The sequence below is a fragment of the Hipposideros armiger genome, unplaced genomic scaffold, assembly GCF_001890085.2.
Source record: "Hipposideros armiger isolate ML-2016 unplaced genomic scaffold, ASM189008v1 scaffold_3, whole genome shotgun sequence".
Classification (NCBI taxonomy): Eukaryota; Metazoa; Chordata; class Mammalia; order Chiroptera; family Hipposideridae; genus Hipposideros; species Hipposideros armiger.
This window is the reverse complement of record NW_017731353.1, coordinates 8,490,001-8,508,498: the sequence shown is the minus strand read 5'-3', so window position 1 is coordinate 8,508,498 and position 18,498 is coordinate 8,490,001. Positions and strand designations below refer to the sequence as shown.

At 59.3% G+C, this 18,498-nt stretch overlaps 1 protein-coding gene across 8 annotated transcripts; it reads right to left on the bottom strand.

Moving 5' to 3' along the window:
* Positions 1 to 12: 12 nt before the first annotated feature.
* On the bottom strand, positions 13 to 10,977 carry LOC109381465 (uncharacterized). Of its 8 annotated transcripts, none has more exons than XR_002123762.1 (4): positions 10,877 to 10,977; positions 6,891 to 6,949; positions 4,391 to 4,570; positions 13 to 1,711 (listed from the first exon to the last, which is right to left on the bottom strand). XR_002123762.1 is itself a non-coding variant. In XM_019640158.1 (3 exons), the coding sequence occupies exons 1-3, from the start codon at positions 8,109 to 8,111 to the stop codon at positions 1,396 to 1,398; spliced, it is 405 nt and encodes a 134-aa protein (XP_019495703.1). In that variant the 5' UTR covers positions 8,112 to 8,318; the 3' UTR covers positions 13 to 1,395. The 8 variants fall into 8 exon arrangements, 2 of the variants coding, with proteins under 2 accessions (XP_019495703.1, XP_019495694.1); XR_002123757.1 differs by lacking the exon at positions 10,877 to 10,977 and adding an exon at positions 7,793 to 8,327 and having other exon boundaries at positions 4,391 to 6,348; XR_002123758.1 differs by lacking the exon at positions 10,877 to 10,977 and adding an exon at positions 7,793 to 8,318.
* Between the last annotated feature and the right edge of the window lie 7,521 nt (positions 10,978 to 18,498).

Below are 18,498 nucleotides of genomic sequence, written 5' to 3'. Positions count from 1 at the left end.
AGACATTCAGCGTCATGATCAGATTATTACAGTACATATTTAGCAATCAACAGCATGGGTGCAAAAAAAAAATCTGCATGAAAACCCTTTGTTGGGACGCTTTACACTTTGCACAGAACAGAAACCAAAATAACCTGTTACACACTTAGGCACAAATGCAGTCTGTACACGCGAGTATTGTCTAAAACATGGCTTCTTGGGAGCAGCGAGGCCCTGCTACCGCTGTGCTTGGCTGAGTTCACAAATCCGTCACCTGAGGCCTCCGCGTCACCTCTTGGGCTCTCTTGCTAAGATTTGTTTCTTGGCCTGCTGCCACCGCCATAGCTCCGGCTGCTGCTGGAACCGCCGCAGCCACCTTGGTTTCGTGGTTTGGCAAAGTATTGGCCTCCACCGCCACTGGGGCCGGAGCGTCTGCCTCCAAAGTTTCCTCCTTGCATGGGTCCAAAAGGTGAAGACGGATTGTTGTAACTGCCCAAATCACTGTAGCTCCCCCCACCTCCAAAGCTGCTTCCACCATCACCAAACCCACGATGGCCATCCCCACTGCCACCACCACGCCTGCCACCAAGGCCACCTCGACCACTGGCGTCCCCTCCATGACCAAAGTCGTCGTTCCCACCAAATCCACCTCCCTGACCACCACCGAAGTTTCCGGAACCACTTCGCCCGATGGCCAGATGAGGCACCCGCCATCTCCTGTTTAGACAGGGCTTTCCTTACGTCACGGTCGTGGCCATTCCCAGGACGGCGTTTCCGAATGCCAGTCTTGGCTCCAGCGTCACGGTCATCAGAGGCGCAAAGCCTCTCTTCTCGCCACCGCCTCGGTCGGTCATGAGTTCAGCCGCTCAGTTTCCCCACACTGTTCAAAACCGCCTTTTAGGCAATGCTCTCCAGTGTCATCTCCGATACCACCAGTAACAGTCTCTTTCTCAGTGAGGTGCATACCGGGCCCTTGAGAACCGTCCCTTGAGCCAGCCCTCTCCGGCCCCACAGCTCTCCTGTCCCCGTGCGGCCTTCGTGGCTGCGTCCACCCCTCCGCAGACCGGCTCCTCGTCCTCTGGCTGGCCATTTCAGCACTGACCCTCCGATGGAAAGCTTCCGCAGCCGTTGGGAGACTCTGACCCAGACGTGACGACGGCGGGAGGGGGGGCTTGAACGACCCTACTCCGTGTCTTCCCCTGGCAGAAAGGCCCACGCAGGCGTTTTTAAATATTTTACTCCTACGGAGGTGTCAGGAGTGGGAGACACTTCTCCTTGGACGTAGCTGATAAGTTCCATCCGCCTGAATTCCATCACGTTCAGAGATTCTGCAAGTTCCACACAGGTGGAAACGCTGTCTGTCCCTGGGGTGGCGGGGAGTTCCGGTCTTGGTCTCTGTTTTCATTCCTGGATGCCCTACGTGAGGCCAGATCCTCCGGCGCCCTGCACAGAAGACAACTGGGCACTGACCCCCTTCTGGCTGACCGCCGGGGCCGCAGCCTCTCCACCTGCAGGAGCTAAGTGCCTGCACGTCACCTAATTGAGCCCTCATCCCAACCTGCCGACACCCAGTCCCTGTCAAGTGCAAAGGGCCCAATATCCGTGGCACGTGTGGTCCTGACCCTTGGGTTCCTGCCCCGTGGTGAGGATGGTCTGGCGGGGTCAGGATGGAGAGGAGACAGAGAGGCGAGGAGCCCGAGGCCCAGAGAGGTTTGAAAAGTGTCCAGAGCAGCTATGAAGCAGCGGCAGGCGAGGAGGGAGAGAAGGGAAATGTTTTAAGACATTTTCCTCGAACGCATCTTCTCTGTGGGCTGGTCTCTGCAAGGGTCCCTGCTCTGCGCCCTGACCCACCGACCTGCTGTGGCGGTTTTCCTTTCCAGCCCCGGGACCAGTACCGTCCTGTTGGGATGCCCCTCACAGGCACCCTTCTCAGCTCTGTGAGGAAGCCCCGTTGTTCCAGCCCATGGCTTGCCCCTTCGTGTTTGCCTTTACTGTCCCTCTGCCCCTCCTCGACCTGCCAATCTCCTACTCACCCTTCAGGATCCCAATCAAATAGCCCCTTCTCTGGGAAGCCGCCTCCAACCGGGTGCCACCCCTTCCCTGGTACCCACTACCCCCGACAAGGGGGCATTCTAACGACTCTCTAGCCCCAAAGCTGCAGATTCATTTATGAACACTTCTCTCTCACCAGCTCACTTTTCTTACCACAGTAAGATGGATTCCTACCTTGCAACCCAGTCCACACGTGCCCATGTTTTAAAAATTCCAGAAGCTTCACAAAATAACCCCATGCACTCTGATATGTTCTGTCGTTTCATTCCGCAGAAGCTCTAAATGACACCCATCTGTGGCCTGACCACCCCCAGGTCAGGAGCCCCCAGAACGTGGCTGTGTCCTCAGGGCCAGCTCCATGGAGGGCCTCAAGGCCCACACACATGCTGTTAGGTTGCAGGCTTGCCCTGGCGCAGGGTTCCCCATCTCCTCCCGGGGCATCCCCCTTCCCCAGGTCAGTCCCAGGCCTAGCTGCTGGCAGTGGCCTGGCGCCACCTGCTGGGACTGTGTATGCAGTGCAGCAGGTTTCAAGGCAGAGCTGGAAATGGGGGCCCCCCCAGGGCCAAACCCCGCCACTTCTGGTCATCTGTGGCTGCTTTCTGGAAATTTGGTTTACCCAGCTTTAAATGGGCATCTATCCCCACTGTCTGGTGCCGGGTTTGGGACGGTTTTCGGGTTGCCCCATCCCTCCACTTGCTGGCACAGAGGCACAGTCCTCATCACGGCTCTGCAGTCACCTACTATTGGGAGATTTTCTCCCCTTAGCTTTAGGCTGCCTTAGTGACCAGTACCTGAGGACCACGGGATGCCTCGCGAGTGGGGTCAGAGGCGAGTGGGGTCAGAGGCGGCCCAGAATCCATCTTGGCCTCCTGGACAGTCCCTGGCAACACCCAGCTGCTGTGCTGAAGTGGGGGCACTTGAGGAGCACATGGGGACCACGAGGGAGTCAGTGGGGCCTGGTGAGGACCATGTGGGTGGTCACATGCTAGGCAGTTGAGGACCACATGGGGGGCATGAAAGGGGCACGTACAAGAGGCCATGTGGGACCACATGGGGGGCACTGGGGGCCCATGCTGGGGGCACGTGGCTGTCACGTGGGGGACCATGGTGGGGGCTGCAGTGCTGAGCCCAGCTGCCGCCAACCTTTGGGTGTTCCGTGTAGGCATCAGAACTGCGAGTGAAGGAGTGTCAGGTGATTGTGGCCCCCGCCCTGCATCACCACCACCCACATGCGTCTTCCCATGAGCCCCCAGAGGGCACAGAGCAGAGACGCGCTGTCTGCACCCTGGCAGGGTCCCCGCCCCATGGACTGTGTGAGCAACACAAACTGGTTGCTGTATTCCGGGAAATTGGGGTGGTCTGTTCCGTGCCCAAATGGTTTGAGCAGAACTATGTATCACCTCAAATTATTGGAACAACCCACCTGCCAGGTCTGGCTCTGGCCTCACCCCTTTCTAGCTGGGACAATAGCCCTCCATTCTCCTGGCCAGCTTGAGCCTTTGAGGTGTTTGGGGGGAGGGAGAGTGGCCTCCCATCCCACCCCCACCTGTTCCTCCCCTCCCCGCTCTCCCCCCGAGCTTCTGGCTCTCCCCATCTTTCCAAATCCAAGGCCGGCTGGAGCTGGTCACTCACGCTCAGCAAGGTTGTGCTGGGTTGGGAGGCCCCCCGCTGCCGGGCCCAATCCCACCCCTCTGGAGCTGAAGCTCCTGGGGACAGACAGCTCCTGTTACCTGCTGTCTCCCTGGTCCTGGTACACAGCTGGGCCCAGCGCTACTGGGTTGGTTTATTGGTTGGTTGGTTGGTTGGTTGGTTGGTTGGTTGGTTGGTTGGTTGGTTGGTTCAAGTGCCTGACTTGTGCTGGGCATTCAAAAATGCAGGCCCAGGCTTTGGAGAGCAACAGGCCTCAGCCTGGCATTGCCTGGTGACATCATGACATTTAACCCACCAGGTTCAGTCCAGGCCCCACACACACAACCTGTGCACAGTGCAGGATACAGAGCGCTGGGGAATCGGACCCAGGTCTATGGGCTTTGTGAGTGACGCTGGGGACTGTCCAGGGCAGCTAGATTATAGTCTATAGATTACAGATTTGCCCTCATTTCAGAAGTGTGCCCCTCACCCGCCCCCAAGCTACAAGAGGCAGCTCTGAGGAGGGGTGAACTACTTCACCTTCCCAAGGGAGCTGGACAGCGCCTGGACCCCAGCCTCTCACGGGGGTGAGAAAGAGGCCACACAGCCCAGCTTCTCGGTGGCTCTGACCATCTCAGGGGCAGCAGGCCCTTGGTCATTTAATGGCTGTGCCATCCTAAAACCCAGACCCAGGGGGCACGAGAGGCTTGCATTCAAGGTTAGCACTCACCTGGGTTTGGCCCCTTCCAGCTGCCCAAGTGTCCCGGCTGTATTTTCCTCCCATGCTAATTTCACAAAAGACACAGCTCACCCTCCTGTTGACTGAGCAGCGCTGCACTGACAGGAGGCAAGATCTGTGGCAGAGTTATCACCATGCAGAGCGTGGGCGACCTGTCTGGTCCCAGGAGCCCTGCCAGGAGGATGTATTTTACGGCAGGCTCAGAGGACAAACATAAGCATTTATATGTCACTTGTTGCAATATAAATGCTAACTTGTACTTCTTTCAAAACTTTTAATGAATTGTATACATTCCAGAAGATTTATAGGGCCAATGCATTGCTCAAAATGTTACTTTTCATGTATTTGTCACTTTGGTAACAACATCGAAAAAAAAACCCTGGAAGATATTGCATTCAAAAATAAATCATAAATAGATGCATCTTAAAAGAGGTTTATTTTGGTCGTTAATGGTTGATGGCCCCCCAGCGCAGAATTTAAAGTTAAATTATGCAAAATCAAAAACCAACCTTATAATACTTAATCAAACATGCATAAAACTGTCAGGCCCAAATAAATCCTCTCAATTAACTTGCTTCAGATTGTGATTGCATTCGCTAATTTAATCAGCCCTGGAATAATCTGCAGGCCAGAAATGATGAATGGCTGCGAACGGCACACCACCAGCAAGTGCGTGGCAGGACCCCAGCGGACAGGGGGTCCTTACGGGGGGGGGGGACCTGTGCATTGTGCTTCCTGTCTGCCTGAGGCCACACACCAGGTGTCACTCAGAGCCTGCTAAAGACCCCCTGGTCCAACAGGACTGCCCAGACCCCAGCAGATCACAGATACCTGAGACCTGCATAAGGACCTGTGCTTTAAGAAGGGAACTGAAGCTTTGTAGGGTATTTTGTTTCTTTTTGTAAATTTTAGTGAATCTATTTGAACCAGAACCAAATCTGCTTATTGTGTCATTCTAGCCTAGAAAAAAGGGAAAAGATGGAGACAGAGACAGAGACAGGGACAGACACAGAAGACAGGGGGCTCATGCGCCGCTCTTTGGAGCTGACCATGGGTGGGCTGGGTCACTCTTTGGTTCAGTCTGAGCTCCTAACTGCCACTTGTGTCTTAGGACCTCACCTTGGGGCCATCTCCTCACCCCCAAGCACCCCTCTGTTCTCCTTTTCCCACATTTTGGCAGAGGGTCTCTGTTAAGCCAGCAGCACACACTCTGCCTCCCCCACTTCCCAGGCCCCCTGCAGGACCTCCCGGGAGGACAGCTCAGCCCTGGGACCCTGGACAGCAAAGTGGTGGCCTGTGTTTCTTGGCACCTGCTCTCTGGCAGGCGAATTGCTTTATTTTCCTTAGTTGTCCAGGTGGGCATTATGTGGCACACCTGGTTTGCATTCTGCTTCCTCCTCACCTGGCCTTATATAATGAACAGTTCCCATGCCAATGAACACTCTTCACGTATCTGGTGCGTAAGGGCCACGTGTGTCCCATATCCAGTGTCCCGTCACTTAGCTGACCCACATCCTCTGATTGGACATGTGTGTTGGCGCTAGTTTTTGTTCTATAAATAATGCTGTGTGCACGCACAGTTCACGTCCCTCCAGATGATGGCTGACGTGTGCTCCTGTAAGGTTCCTGATGCTGGCTGTGGCAAACCCTGCTCCCTGCTGCCTGGCTGCAGTGGATGACAGACAACAGAGGGGCAAGGTTCCAGGCTGGGGGCTCCCTGCCTGAGGTTTTGCCATCGCCACCCTCACCCGCTCTCCCTGGGACAGACAGTCCCCTGAGAACCAGCCAAGGGAATCATGTCTCCTATCATTTCTAAAACAAGCAACAAAGAACCCCCAAACCTTGGGGAAAGAAAGCCTCCCCGTTACCGCCGGTGAGGAGCAGGTTCCAAGGACAACCACCAACATGGCCGGTGGTGCCACACTCGTTCTGGGGGCTCAGGGGCATCTCTGGAAGGAAAGGCCCAAGGCTGTCTGAGCAGATGCTGAGTTCCCCATTTGGAACAAGCAAAAAAATCACTCTCAAGGAACCCCTAAAAGTGGCCTCCCTGACAGTAGTTCTTGTCCCTAAACTGACAACTAAATAAAGCAATTTGCCTTTTCCAGGGGCGTGCCCTGCTCACCAGACCCCTTGGTCCCCCATCCCAGCTGGCCTCTTGCACGCCAAGACCAGGCTGGCCCTGCCTCTGGGTGAGTGTGTGTGTGTGTGTGTGTGTGTGTGTGTGTTGAGGGGGCAGCAGTGAGGGGACTTGATGCAGAAGCCAACAGCCCAGGAATGGGGAGCAGAGGGCGATCCAGAGAAGGAACAGCCCCACAGCCCGAGGACAGGGAGCCGGGGAAGGAATGAGCTTTGTGCAGGCTGCAGGGTGAGTGGGGCTCAGCCAGGCCAGAGGGGATGCAGACTCTTCTAGGCAGGAGGTTAGGAAGCTTTGCTCTCGGGGTGCTGGGGAAGAGAGCATAGAGGCCATGCGTGGGTGACATGTAGCCATTACCTTTGCCCGGACACTTCCTGTTGAATGTTGCCCATCTTTTCTCAGCATCAACCCTGGAGCTAAAAGAGAGAGGCAGTGTCACCAAGGGTCCTAGGTCTTCCAGCCACTCTGGGGTTTGAGGGTTTGGTGGAGAAAATAACCCAGGCAGAGCCTAGGAAGGGACAGAAGCAGCATGTCACTGTGCAGTGCTTGGGAACCCTGGTGCTAGGGGACACCCTGGCTTTGTTCAAGTCCCTAGCTGGCCGAGGCAGCAGCCTAGGCCTGGGTAGCAGTCACCCATTCAGTGTCCTTGTGGGGTCCTCGGCTCCCATGGGGAAGGAAAGCCCCGGGACTAGGAAGGTCCAGGTGGAGGCATCATGAGCAAGAAAGGGTCCTTGGGGGCCAGTTTGTTGCCCCTCCGAGGGGAGCAGTGGAAGCTGTGTGCCCTGGACACAGCTGCAGGGGCCTCGGCCATGCTCCTGTGTCCCCAATGGCAGTGTCCCCTGAGACGGGACACTCCTAAGCACTGACCCTCTCGGGCGGGGGCCCTCATATCCTGCCGAACCTCCTGAATCTCGCCACCACTGGGGCCCAGCTATAGGCTCCCTGTGCGTGCGCATGGGGGGCAGTGTGCACACACCACTTAGGGCAACCCTCCATATCACTGGAGGGGTGGTCGCTTCCCCTCAATGAAATAATCAAGACCAAGTGCTCTTGGGACAGGACAAAAGTCGGATGTCTCGGGACATTAACTCGTCCGTGTGCAGCTGACATTAGGGCAAAGGAGGGCCTTGTCCCATCGCTCCTACCCATGTCCTTAAGCCGCTGCCGGCTCCTGGGAGAGCCAAGGGCGTGCAGGCCCAGGACTCAGGTGCTGGGTGGAGCCTGCCGTGACGGCGGCCCCGGGGCTCTTCTGCACCCACCTTTGCGAGGTGTGCAGGGCCGGCTGCTCAGCGGGGCTCCCTGTCCGGCCTGGGTCTGGAGGGAGGCCGCCCACGGCCCGCCCCGCCCGCTCCCGGGAGCGGTCAGCACGTGCAGGGGGCGCAGCCCCTCGCAGGCCCGCGTCGTCCCGCAGGTTCTCCAGATGAAATGATACAGCATTGGGCGCTCACTCCGGGGCGGGCCCGCTCCATACACCGAAGACCGGGTGGCCCGCAGGCCCGCCGTCGGTTTACATGCGGCGGAGCGATTGCCCAACGCCGCCCCGTTCTGGCGGGAGGCACCAGCCCGAACGGGGTGCATCGTCCCGGAGCAGCTGCGCAACTCGCGCCTGCGCAGTGCGGCAGGAGCGCTCCCTGCCGCCTCCCGCCACCACGACTGTGGGGGACGGCGCTGCGGGACAGGAGGACCCCGCGGAGCGCAGGGGTGGCCGCCGGGACCCAGGCTCCACGCGGAGACGAACAAGGATCCCGCGAAGCGCCTCGGTCCCGCCGCTTCCGCTCGGCCTGGCTGTGCGCGCGGCGGCCGGCAGGGGGCGCCCCAGGCCGGGATGCGCGCTCGGGCCTCGGCCGCCGAGTGCGTGGGGTCCGCCCAGCCCCGTTAGGCAGCGTCTCCCCGAAACGGCGCGGATGCGAGGCAGCTCAGCACCCTGGAGCACCCGGGCTTCCCTCTCTGTCCCGGGGCCCCCGGGCAGGTCGCTGCCTCTTTCTACGCCTCAGTTTTTTCCCTCAGCTAAGTGTGACCTGGCCTCAGGGAGTCAGCACGATTTTGGGGGTGCGCCCCTGCGGGTCAGGGTGCAGCTGCTCCGGGGTCCCATGCTTCCTTGGAGCACCTCGTGCGCCCCTGAGCAGAGCGCTGAGTCCAGAAGGGACTTGCACCCTCTTACATGGGGACGCCTGGAGCAGGGGCGGGGGCCGCAGGTGTGGGGGGCGTGGCAACACCGAGGGGAGGGCTGTGCGTCCCGGAGTCGCACCTGAGCGGGGCCCGCAGGACCTCACCAGGCAGGCCCGGTCCCTGGAGGCCCATGTCCCTCTCTGCCCCCCCCCCCCCCCCCGTGGGCTCGGACACCCTGGCGGAGCCGTCAGCGGGGGCTCGAGCCGCGGTCAGTCCGCCAGCGCTAGGGGGCGGCCGTGCCCTTTTCCGCCCGGCTCTGGGGACCCCGGTGAGCGCGCCGCGGAGGTGAGGGTGGTCACAGCGGGGATGGGGCGGTAGGACTGACTCCCTTTGCAGCCGCCGCTCCCAGCGCCAAGACGCTCCCCACTAGCGGCCTGCAGGGGGCGCCCGCTGCCTTCCTCCTGAGAGGAGGTTGTCACCAGGTGGAGTGTGGAGGGAGGGGCTGCAGGCGGCAGCCTGCGTGTGCTCAGAACCCGAGCCTAAGGCCCATCCTTCAATCGACAGCAGAGAGACAGAGAGACACAGACAGACAGGGAGACAGAGGCAGAAAGGTGGGAGGCCCCGCTTCACGGGTGAAAAGATGGAGGTTGAATGAGAAGCCCACCGGCGGACAGGGTGAGGATGCGCAAGGCTGGCGCCGGACAGCCACTGAGGAAACAGGGTGGGGTCAGGGGTCCAGAAACTTGTTCCTGGCGTCTCCTCCTGCCCAGGGGAGGGGGCACATGGGGGAGATGAGCCTTAAACGACCTTCGATTAAAGGACGGAAGCATGGCCGGCCATTCGGGCTGCTGGGTACTGAAGGAGCCCTCGGCCCCGCAGCTGGCAGTGCCGCTGAGAAAGTCAGTGGTCCTCGGACCGGCTGCCAGCCTTCCAGGGGTGCCCCTACTCCATCCCGAGCGACTGCCTGGCCCAAGGGTCTCCCTGTGGGTGATCAGGGCTGCCCAGGGGGTTTGGGGCACACCAGGCAGCCCCAATCCTGCCCACCGTGTCCTGACCATCCCACCCAGTCCCTTGGATTTGAGACAAATATCTGTTGCGTGAACGAGTGTTCCTGGCACAAGGGGGCCTCGCTCACAGACATGCGAGGCCTGGGAAAGACAGTTCCATTAGGTCTGGGTGGGGGGATGGCTTGGTGAGTTCAGAAAGGCCTCTTATAGGAGATGGTCTGATAAAAGCCTTTAAGTAATAATGGCAGAAGGGTTACACCCCTGAGGGTTCCACTCCACACACACACACGCACACACACACACACGCACTATTTTAGAGCAGTTTTAGTTCACAGCAAAATTGAGAGGAAGGAACAGATTTCTGGTTTATCCCCTCCCCCCTCATGTATAACCTCCCCCACTGGTAGTGTCCCCGCCAGAGTGGCCCATTTATTACAGCTGATGCGCCTATGGTGACATGTCCATAGTCAACATTAGCGCTTACTCTTCGTGTACATTCCATGGGTTGGGACAAATGTCTATTGTCCTGTGCCCACCATTCTGGCATCACACAGAGCAGTCTCTGCCCTAAAGTCCCCTGTTCCCCACCGGCCCGCCCCTCCCCCGAGGCTCTGGCTTCACCCTTTCGTTTGAATTCTCTCGTGGGAATATGGCCTGATGGACTAGGATTCACGCTCTTCAGATGAGGAGTTGCAGGCTCGGGGACACGGAGCCCTCACCCTCAGGACTGACCGCCCGTGTCGGCGCACAGCCCCCCGTGGCAGTGCCCAAACTCCAGGCAGAGGACACACACCTGGGAAGTCTGGCTTTGCCAGGTCCTGCGGTGGCCCCTCCGGTGGGCTGCTCATACTTCTGGGCAGAACCACAGCCACAGTGAGTTACTCAAAGGCCAATTGAAGGGCCAGGGCAGCAGTAGGCCCTGGGGGACACACGGTGGCTCTCAGTCAAGTGCAGGGAGGTCTACAGCACACTGGCAGTGAGTGGTGAGTGGGATCTGTGCACAGGCTCAGATGTCTGTGGGATGAATGAATGACTACGTGAATGGAGGAACGCCTCCTTATGTGAAGCCAGAGGCCCCCACCTGGCTGTCAGAGCTGTAGAGACATGGCGTGCCCCCCCCCGTGTCTACCCCTCCCACCCCTACGGGGCCATTTATCTGTAGACCCGGTCCCCACGGGGGACAGAGCTCCACAAGAGCTCCCATCTGACCCGCCACGGAACACTCACCCTCCTCAGGCCAGCTCCAGGTAACAGTTGGGGCCTGTCACCCCTGGGGGGAGACCTGCCACAGTGGCCCTGCCTCTTGCTGCGTGAACAATGCAGCCGGGTCCTGCGACTGTTGATATCAGCACTTCAGAGTTATTTATGAATGCATCTATTTGCCGGGACAAGCCTTCGCGCATTCGGTTGCCATGGTTGCCTTAAAGCCGGTATCTTATTAATTCTGCATGTTATAAAATAAATATAGATCAGACAATCGCAGCGAAGGTTCTTTTTTTATTATGTAGTTTGGTTCTCGGCGCCTGGGGTAGGACGCTTCCAGCACACAGCGTCACAGCGACACACATCCATCAGAATCTTGGGGTCTGGGGGGACGGGGCTCATAAAGCCTGAGAACTGGGAAGGGGACCACACAACAGAGCTGCAGTGCAGGGGTGAGGCTTGAAGGACCCAAGCGGCCTCAGCAGTTCTTGAAGGGCTCCCCACAGCTGGATGGGTGGTGGCAATAGCGAGGGAGGTCGGGTCTCCTCTGGGGCGCTGCAGCTGGAGTTGCAAGGCAGAAGTGAATTGAAGCCACCCCAAATTGCTGGGTGGACCTGTGTGGTCCTGCTGAGCCAAGGGTGCCCAGGGTGCGGGGCCCACTTTGTTGCCCAGGGGACAAGTCACTGGAAACAGCACAAGCGTCCTGATGTCCCTGGGATTTCAGGCTGGTCCAGGAGGGGTCCTCCAGGATGTCTTTTGTTCAGCCAGCTGCGTTGGTTGATTCTAGCTTCTGGTCTTTTCGTTCTTTCAGGCACTTGCGAAGGGGCTTCTGTGCCCAGGATGGCCCAGACCCCACTGATTCCATGTCCAGATTTACAGAAGCGCAGAGGTGTGAGACCACAAGGACTCCAACGCAGGTGTGCAGGTCTGTCACTGCCCGTGCTGGGCCCTCGCTGGTGCTCCCCAGGCTCTGAAGCAAAGCCTCCCTCATGCACCCTGAGCTCTTGGGCCCCCAAAAAGCTGCCCCAGGCCTGTTCCCCAGTCCAGAGCAGACCAGGCAGCTGCCCCCTCCTGCTGGCCACCAGGTCACCTAGGGCTGGGCAGTGGGAGGCCTGAGGCCCAGTGGGCAGCAGTACCCAGTGCCCAGTCTGGCACTGCCAGTGTCTGTGCAAACGCGGCCGCTTTGGCCAGGCCAGGCCTTTGCTTGCACTGACCACTAAGATCCAGGGTCAGGGCTGGGGAGCTTGAGGAGCCCAGGCGGGCAGGCGGGGTGAGTGGGCAGGGGAGCCATCCATCCTCAGCCAGGGCCTGCAGGGGGCTGCGGGCAGACAGGATGGGTCACTCAGAGCCTATGCTGAGTGGCCTGTGAACACCGCTGTGGCTAGGGCATCAACGAGACCCCTGGAGACAAGGCCGTCGGCTGCCCCAGGAGAAGTAGAGGGGAGGCCCCCAGCCCACCCCCCGCCACCAGCCTGCTGTGTCGCTGGCTCTCACGTCTTCCCTTGGCCCCTCTGTCCACGGTCTTTCCAGCTGGGCAAGAGGACCCTCTCCGGGGCCTGGTGCTTTGGGGCAGGAACACAGGTGCCATGCCCAGGGGCCCAGTGACACACGCCCACCTGCTGCCAGTCCCCGGGCATGCGGCCCATCGAGCCCCTCCAGCCAGTGCTTACATGGTCTCCTCAGACGCTCCCAGCCCCCCAGAGCCTGATCAGGGCATCGACGGAGCTGCACTTGCCATTTAATTAAGCTTAGTTTAATTAAAACCTGGGGTTCTTCATTAGACTCGGTAATTGATTTAATTTTCTGTGGAATTCAAGTGCCAAACACTTCTATCGTGTGAACTCCCAAATTCTGGGGGGTGGAGATAGACACACAAAGAGCGCAAGCTTTTGGGAGTAGGGAGGCCTGCTTCCACAGCTCTGGTGACAGGGTCCCCCACCACTGTCCCTCCCCCACCACTGCCTCCTCCTCCACCTCTCCCCTCCCACCCCCCTTCCCCCTATCCCCCATATTAGATTTTGTCTGTTGAAGGTTCCCACCCGAGCTAGGGGCTCCCCTCAACCAGGAAAGCTGGGCAGGGCCCAGCCAGCGCCCACCGTTGCTGCAGTGAGATTTCCAGAAACCCTACCGTACAAGTACCTGCAGTGCGGAGGCCTCTGTAGGTGTCCCCAGCCTGCGGGGAGGACAGGGGTCTCCTCGGGTGGTCCCAGAGGACACTGACATGTGTTCTGACTCTGGACCTCTGGATGAGGAGTGAGGGGGGTGGGGCGTGAGGAACCCACTTTCTTCCCGCCTGGCTGCCCCAAGCTCCCTCCCAGCATAGGGCAGAGTGGCCCCGAGGGAGGTGTCCTGGACAGTCCTAGGATGCTTTGAATGCCCCCTGCTGGGATCTTCCCAGAAGGTGGAGTGCCCAGCATGACTGCACTGGGGCTTGATGGCCACTGGAAGCAGGGAACCCACAAAACATGGAGAAGTGTTTGCAATCAGAAAACCCTTCACTCATTGTCTCGCTGTCACCCTCACCAGGAGTCACCCGCCTCGAGGTCCTCTGTAAAATTAAGCCACCTGGGACATCCAGGACAGGGATGGGCGGTGACCCTTCGGTCTTACGGGCCTCAGAAGGACTGGACACCCCCCTGTCCAATATGCAGTGGCGACCTTTGACTCTGGGTCCTCCCAGGGCCGAGAATACCTTCTATAGAGAACAATGTCTCTTCCCTCATCAGGGTAAATCCCGAAACTACCTTTTAAAAATGGAGGTTGGGCTTGGAAAACAGTCTAGTGGTTCCTCCAACGCTTAAACACAGAGTCACCATTGGCTTCAGCAGTTCTGCTCTTGGGGCACACCTGACAGAGCTGCAGACACGCGTCCCCCCGAGGACTTGTACACACATGTCCACAGCAGCTTTATCCACAATGGTCACAGTGAAAGCAGCCTGAACCCCCATCAGCTGATGGATGGGCAGCAGGTGTGGTCAGTCCCTACCGTGGACTATTATCCGGCAATAAGAAGGAAGGGAGCACCAACACGGCCGACCCTCGGAACATTATTCTACACGAGACGAGCCAGACACACGATTCCACTTACACGAAAGGCCCAGAACAGGCAAATCTATGGACGGAGAGTGGGGATCAGTGCTCACCAGAGGCTGGGAGGTGGGGGCATATTGGGGTGAGAGAGAACGGTGCAAGGCTTCTTCTATTTCAGATTGTGGTAAAAATACAGATAATGTAACACTGACCATCTCAACCACGTTTAGATGCCAGCTTGGTGGCATTAGGTGCAGTCACACTGTTGTGCAGCCACCACCTCCATCATCTCCAGGACTTTCTTGTCTCCCCAAACTGACCCTCTGTCCCCATGAAACAGTCACTCCCAGCCCTCCCCCTGCCCCCGCCCCCACCATCTACTTCCTGTCTTTGTGAATCTGACTCCTCTGGGGACCTCCTGGGGGGGGGCGGGTCCCTACAGGGCTTGTCCTTCTGTGACGGGCTCATTTCATTGTGCACAGTGTCCTCAGGGCCCGTCCACGTTGCAGTGGTGTCAGAATCCCCCAGGGTTTCTCTTTAGGGTAATGAAATGTTCTAAAATTGGCCTCAGTGATGGTTGCTCACAGTGTGAATATACTAAAAACCACTGAGTTGTACACCCCAGTTGGGTGGACTGTGTGGTGTGTGAACCACCAGTGGGTTGGGTCCTGGCCGCCTTCCCTCCTCCCCTGTCCTCTGGGGGGCTGAGCTTAGAAACCAGAGGTCGTGGGCTTTCCAGCCAGTCCCTATTGGCAGCACACATGTGGCTCCTGGTGACGAGAAGACAGAGTGGACAGCAGTGGACGGCAGCCCTGCTGCATGGTTGGCACCCAGCGGAGGGCTGGTGGGACCAACACAGAGCAGGGCCTCCTGCCATGCCCACGGTGGCTGGGCGCCCACACGCAGAGGCAGACATGAGCTTGTGCAGGCAGCACTGTCTGCAACACGGGCCACGCTCTAAGGAGCTGAGACTCACACATGACTCGCTTGTCCCCAAACTCACACTTGGTGTTGGGACTGATGAGTCCCCAGCCAAGCAGAGGGCCCCAGGGGCGCAGGGGCCCAGGGAACCGGCTCTGAGGCTGGCCACCCACCATCCCGCGCCGGTTCCCCTTGAGGTCGTCCACCCACAGGCCCAGCCCTTCCCCCAGGTCGAATCCTGGCCGCAATTTATTCTGCCTGCTTTACATCGTAACTCGGGCTGGCTGTGCTGCGTCCCATAGGTATTGATCTGGTGCTATTTTACTGGTTTTAACCTAATGACTAGAAACCCCAAACAAATAAAATTTCCTTTAAAAACTCAGGGAGATCAATGAGTGAGAGCCGGAATCACTATTCTAGAAGCTGAAGGGACAGTCCCCTGGGCGGCCCGGCGTCATCGCTCATGGCCAGAGGTTCCCCGGGGGCTGGGGCGTGCGTGCCTGGGGCCCACAGGCTTCCCTCATAAAGCGAGACCCCCACCTCTCACCTCCAGTGAGACCGTTTAAAAGCCTGTCTCCAGGTTGTAAAACCGGGAAACTCTAAACATGTGATTCATGCTTGCTCGTGTCCCAGGTGGCCTCCACCCGCGGTGACCTCGGAGGCTGACCAGGGAGGGCCCCGAGGATGGAGATGTCCCAGGGAGGAGAGGGCTGCTGCTGCTGAGTTTGGTTCGCCGGGGCTGCCTCTGGGCAGGGTGCGGGGGATGGGGCTGTCGCCCCAGGAAGAAGGGCCCTGGTGATGTTGCCCTCCGGACGAGCAGGGGTATGTGAGCAGGTGGCCGCACGGGGGCCGGAACCACCTTTCTCTCTGTGGACCCTGGCCCTGTGTGTGGATATGGACTCAGGAGGCCTCCTAGAAACTCTCAGGCACCAAAGCCCTCAGCCCAAGTCACCACGAGGGTCCCAGCTCCCCTCTCTGATGGGCAGCAGCGCCTCCCACTGCTCCCCTCACCTGGTCTGGAGGCCACCCCGGGTCCGCTGCCTTTCTGACCACAAGGTCTCCTGAGATCCAGGGGCGGCGGGAGCACCGGTCCATTCCAGGAAGGGGAATCTGAGGCAGGGGCCCAGACAGGAGACTTGGAGCGAGGCTCCCACCCCTCGGGGCTCCAGGCTACGGACGCTCAAGGGACACTTGAGCCACTCGCTTCTGCAGCTCTGTGTCCTCAAAGTTGATGGGCAGGTGGACCATTCGCAAGGATGGACATGGTAGGGGACGCAAGCGAGGGGAAAGGCAGGACAGGGAAGGGCCCCGCCTTCCCTCTGCCTCCCAGATCTGCCCCCAACCCTGCAGAAGGGGGGAGACAGGACCCCCCCACTGCACCAAGGTCACCAGGCCTGTCCCTCCCAAGTCTGAGGCCCAGGAAGGGGTCCCTCCCTTTCCCTCCCCAGGGCAGAATCCAGGTGGTCCGGGAGGGTCTCGGCTGGGCAGGTTCCCTCCCCCACCACTCATTTGCATCACTCGGGAAGGTTTGGGCTCAGCTGGGACCAGTTGAGGGAAATCAGAATCTCTGAGCCCCAAGAGGCCTAAGTTGGAACGTCCAAATGCCTCCATAGAGCAGGGGTAGGACCCCCTCCCCAGGACAACCCCACATGTAGCAGGCAAGTGGCACGTTCTGCCTTCTGCCCACCAGCCCCAGCTGGTTCCCTGGATTGCCTGGGGTTCATGAGTTCAGACCAAACATCAATGTCCATTTGGGGACATGGACCATTTCTGAGCGAAAGTCCTTTCCCAGGCCTCTGTGGGGGTGCCCTGGCCCCCCAGCAGCTGGAATCCCTGCTGCACAGCGGTCTGCGTATTTCTGAAGCCCACCCACCCCTCCACACTCCCCCTCCTAGAGGGCAGGCGATTCCCAGAGGTCCCATCCCCTGGGGGGCAGCCTCTCTGAGGGCATGTCCCAGCCAGCATGGATGGCGTTTGGGAAGGGCTGCCCCACCCCCACCTCACATCCTGGGGACCCCCTGCTCTGAGGGGGTGGGATTGGCTGGACAAGATGCACAGGTCCCCGTGCTGTGTCGCCCCAGCACATGAGTCCCCTCCTTGGCCTCAGTTTCCCCCTCAGAGCAATGGGCTCGTGCCTCTGGGCTGACTGAAATTGGGTGCTGGGGTGGCCATTTCACTACTGCACACCTGGTGCGGCTCCGGGCAATCAGTCTGGAACTGGAGGGGACTGATAGGCTAAGTGGCTAGGACTGCTGCTGTCCCTCAGCCCACGACAGGACAGCAGAGGGGCCTAGAGAGAGGCTGGGGGGTGAAGTGGCCATTGACAAGTGCATAGCACACACGTGTCCGCCCCCACCCGCCATGGCTCAGATCTGTGGGGAGGGCCCACTCAGGGCCCAGCCTGGTCAACAAGGCAGCGCAGCCCTGCCACTTACAAACAGAACAGGGCAGGCAGGTGGCCTCAGCTCTCAGACCTTGATTTCCCCATCTGCAAATGGGCCTGGTTTTTGTCATGGAGTCCCCAGGGTGACGGTGAGGTCCCCAGGGTGACGGTCCCCAACGCACTGGCCCCCAGGAGGTGGCAGAATCAGAGACGATAGTGAGGGAAGACAGGGGGCGTTCCTTGTTTGTGTCTGTGAGACAGTTTGGGAGATTACAGCCCCAGTGCACAAACAGGGACACTGAGGCCTGAGGAGTTATGTGGCTGGGCCCGGGGCGCCAGCTGGCAAGTGGAAGCAGGTGCAAACTCGGGTCTTGCAAGCTCCCCGAGGGGCCGGCTTTCTCAGGACGTGGTTCCTCTGAGTGCACGTTGGCTCCCCAGCTGGACACCTGGCCCAGGGTCAAGGTCAGCAGAGACATCGACCAGGAGACATCTTTGGAAGTCCAGTAACTTAGGCACAATTAAGGGATGCCGTGGTGGCGTTCCTGTAATGAGGAAATCATTGACTCGGGGTTGGAGTGGGGAGGTGGGGCGCACACGGAAGTGGGGTCCTTCGCAGGAGCTGGGGCGCCAGTGAGCAGGGCTGCTGCCACTGCTGGGCAGGTACTGCGGGGCCCAGAGTGTGACATGCCTCCTGGGTGGGGCCAGACTAGGGGAGAGGCGGGGAAGGCAGGGGTGCCATCCGAGGCCCCCAGGCCGTGCCCGCTCTGGGCAGAACTCTGGCGTCTTGAGGCCAAGAGGCTCCCCTTGGCGCTGGCTTGTTTACTCCCCTTCCCGGCCCCTTGGGCTCAAGGTGCAACCCCACTCCCTCCTTCCCCCCAAAGCAGAAGTGCTTCCTGGCTTTGGGGGGGCTCTTCCATTTCCTCTCCACTGACATCATTCCTAGACCTAGTACCGAGCCCCAGAAGGTTCTGGAGCCAGAATGCCCTGCAGCCCACAGATGGGACACCTTCTCTGGCTGCAAGCCCCTCGCTCAGGCTGCCTGCGCTTGGGGCCTCCAGGCTGAGCTGGGGAGAATTAGCCCACGTGACTCGGGCAGGGGAGGGTAAGAGTGAGTATTTGGGGACAGGGCCACCTGGGCAGGTTCTCCCCACCCCAGCCTCAGTGTGCTCAGCTGTAAAGTCGGCGATGAGGCCAGGCTGTGAGGACTGAGTGGAATAGAATGAGGGAAAGGGATTTGGGTGCCAGCTCAGCCACTTCCCGGTGAAGGCATTCCCTGTGTGGCCACTGAGGACTGTCCCTGCCTTGGTCTCTG

Coding starts and splice junctions, on each gene's coding strand:
- LOC109381465 (XM_019640149.1), bottom strand. CDS start 8,111: ATGCACCCCGTTCGGGCTGGTGCCTCCCGCCAGAACGGGGCGGCGTTG. Junction 6,950..7,792: donor GCCCTGCACACCTCGCAAAG/GTGGGTGCAGAA, acceptor TCTCTCTTTTAG/CTCCAGGGTTGATGCTGAGA. Junction 1,712..6,890: donor CAGGAAGTGTCCGGGCAAAG/GTAATGGCTACA, acceptor GCTGCTTCATAG/CTGCTCTGGACACTTTTCAA.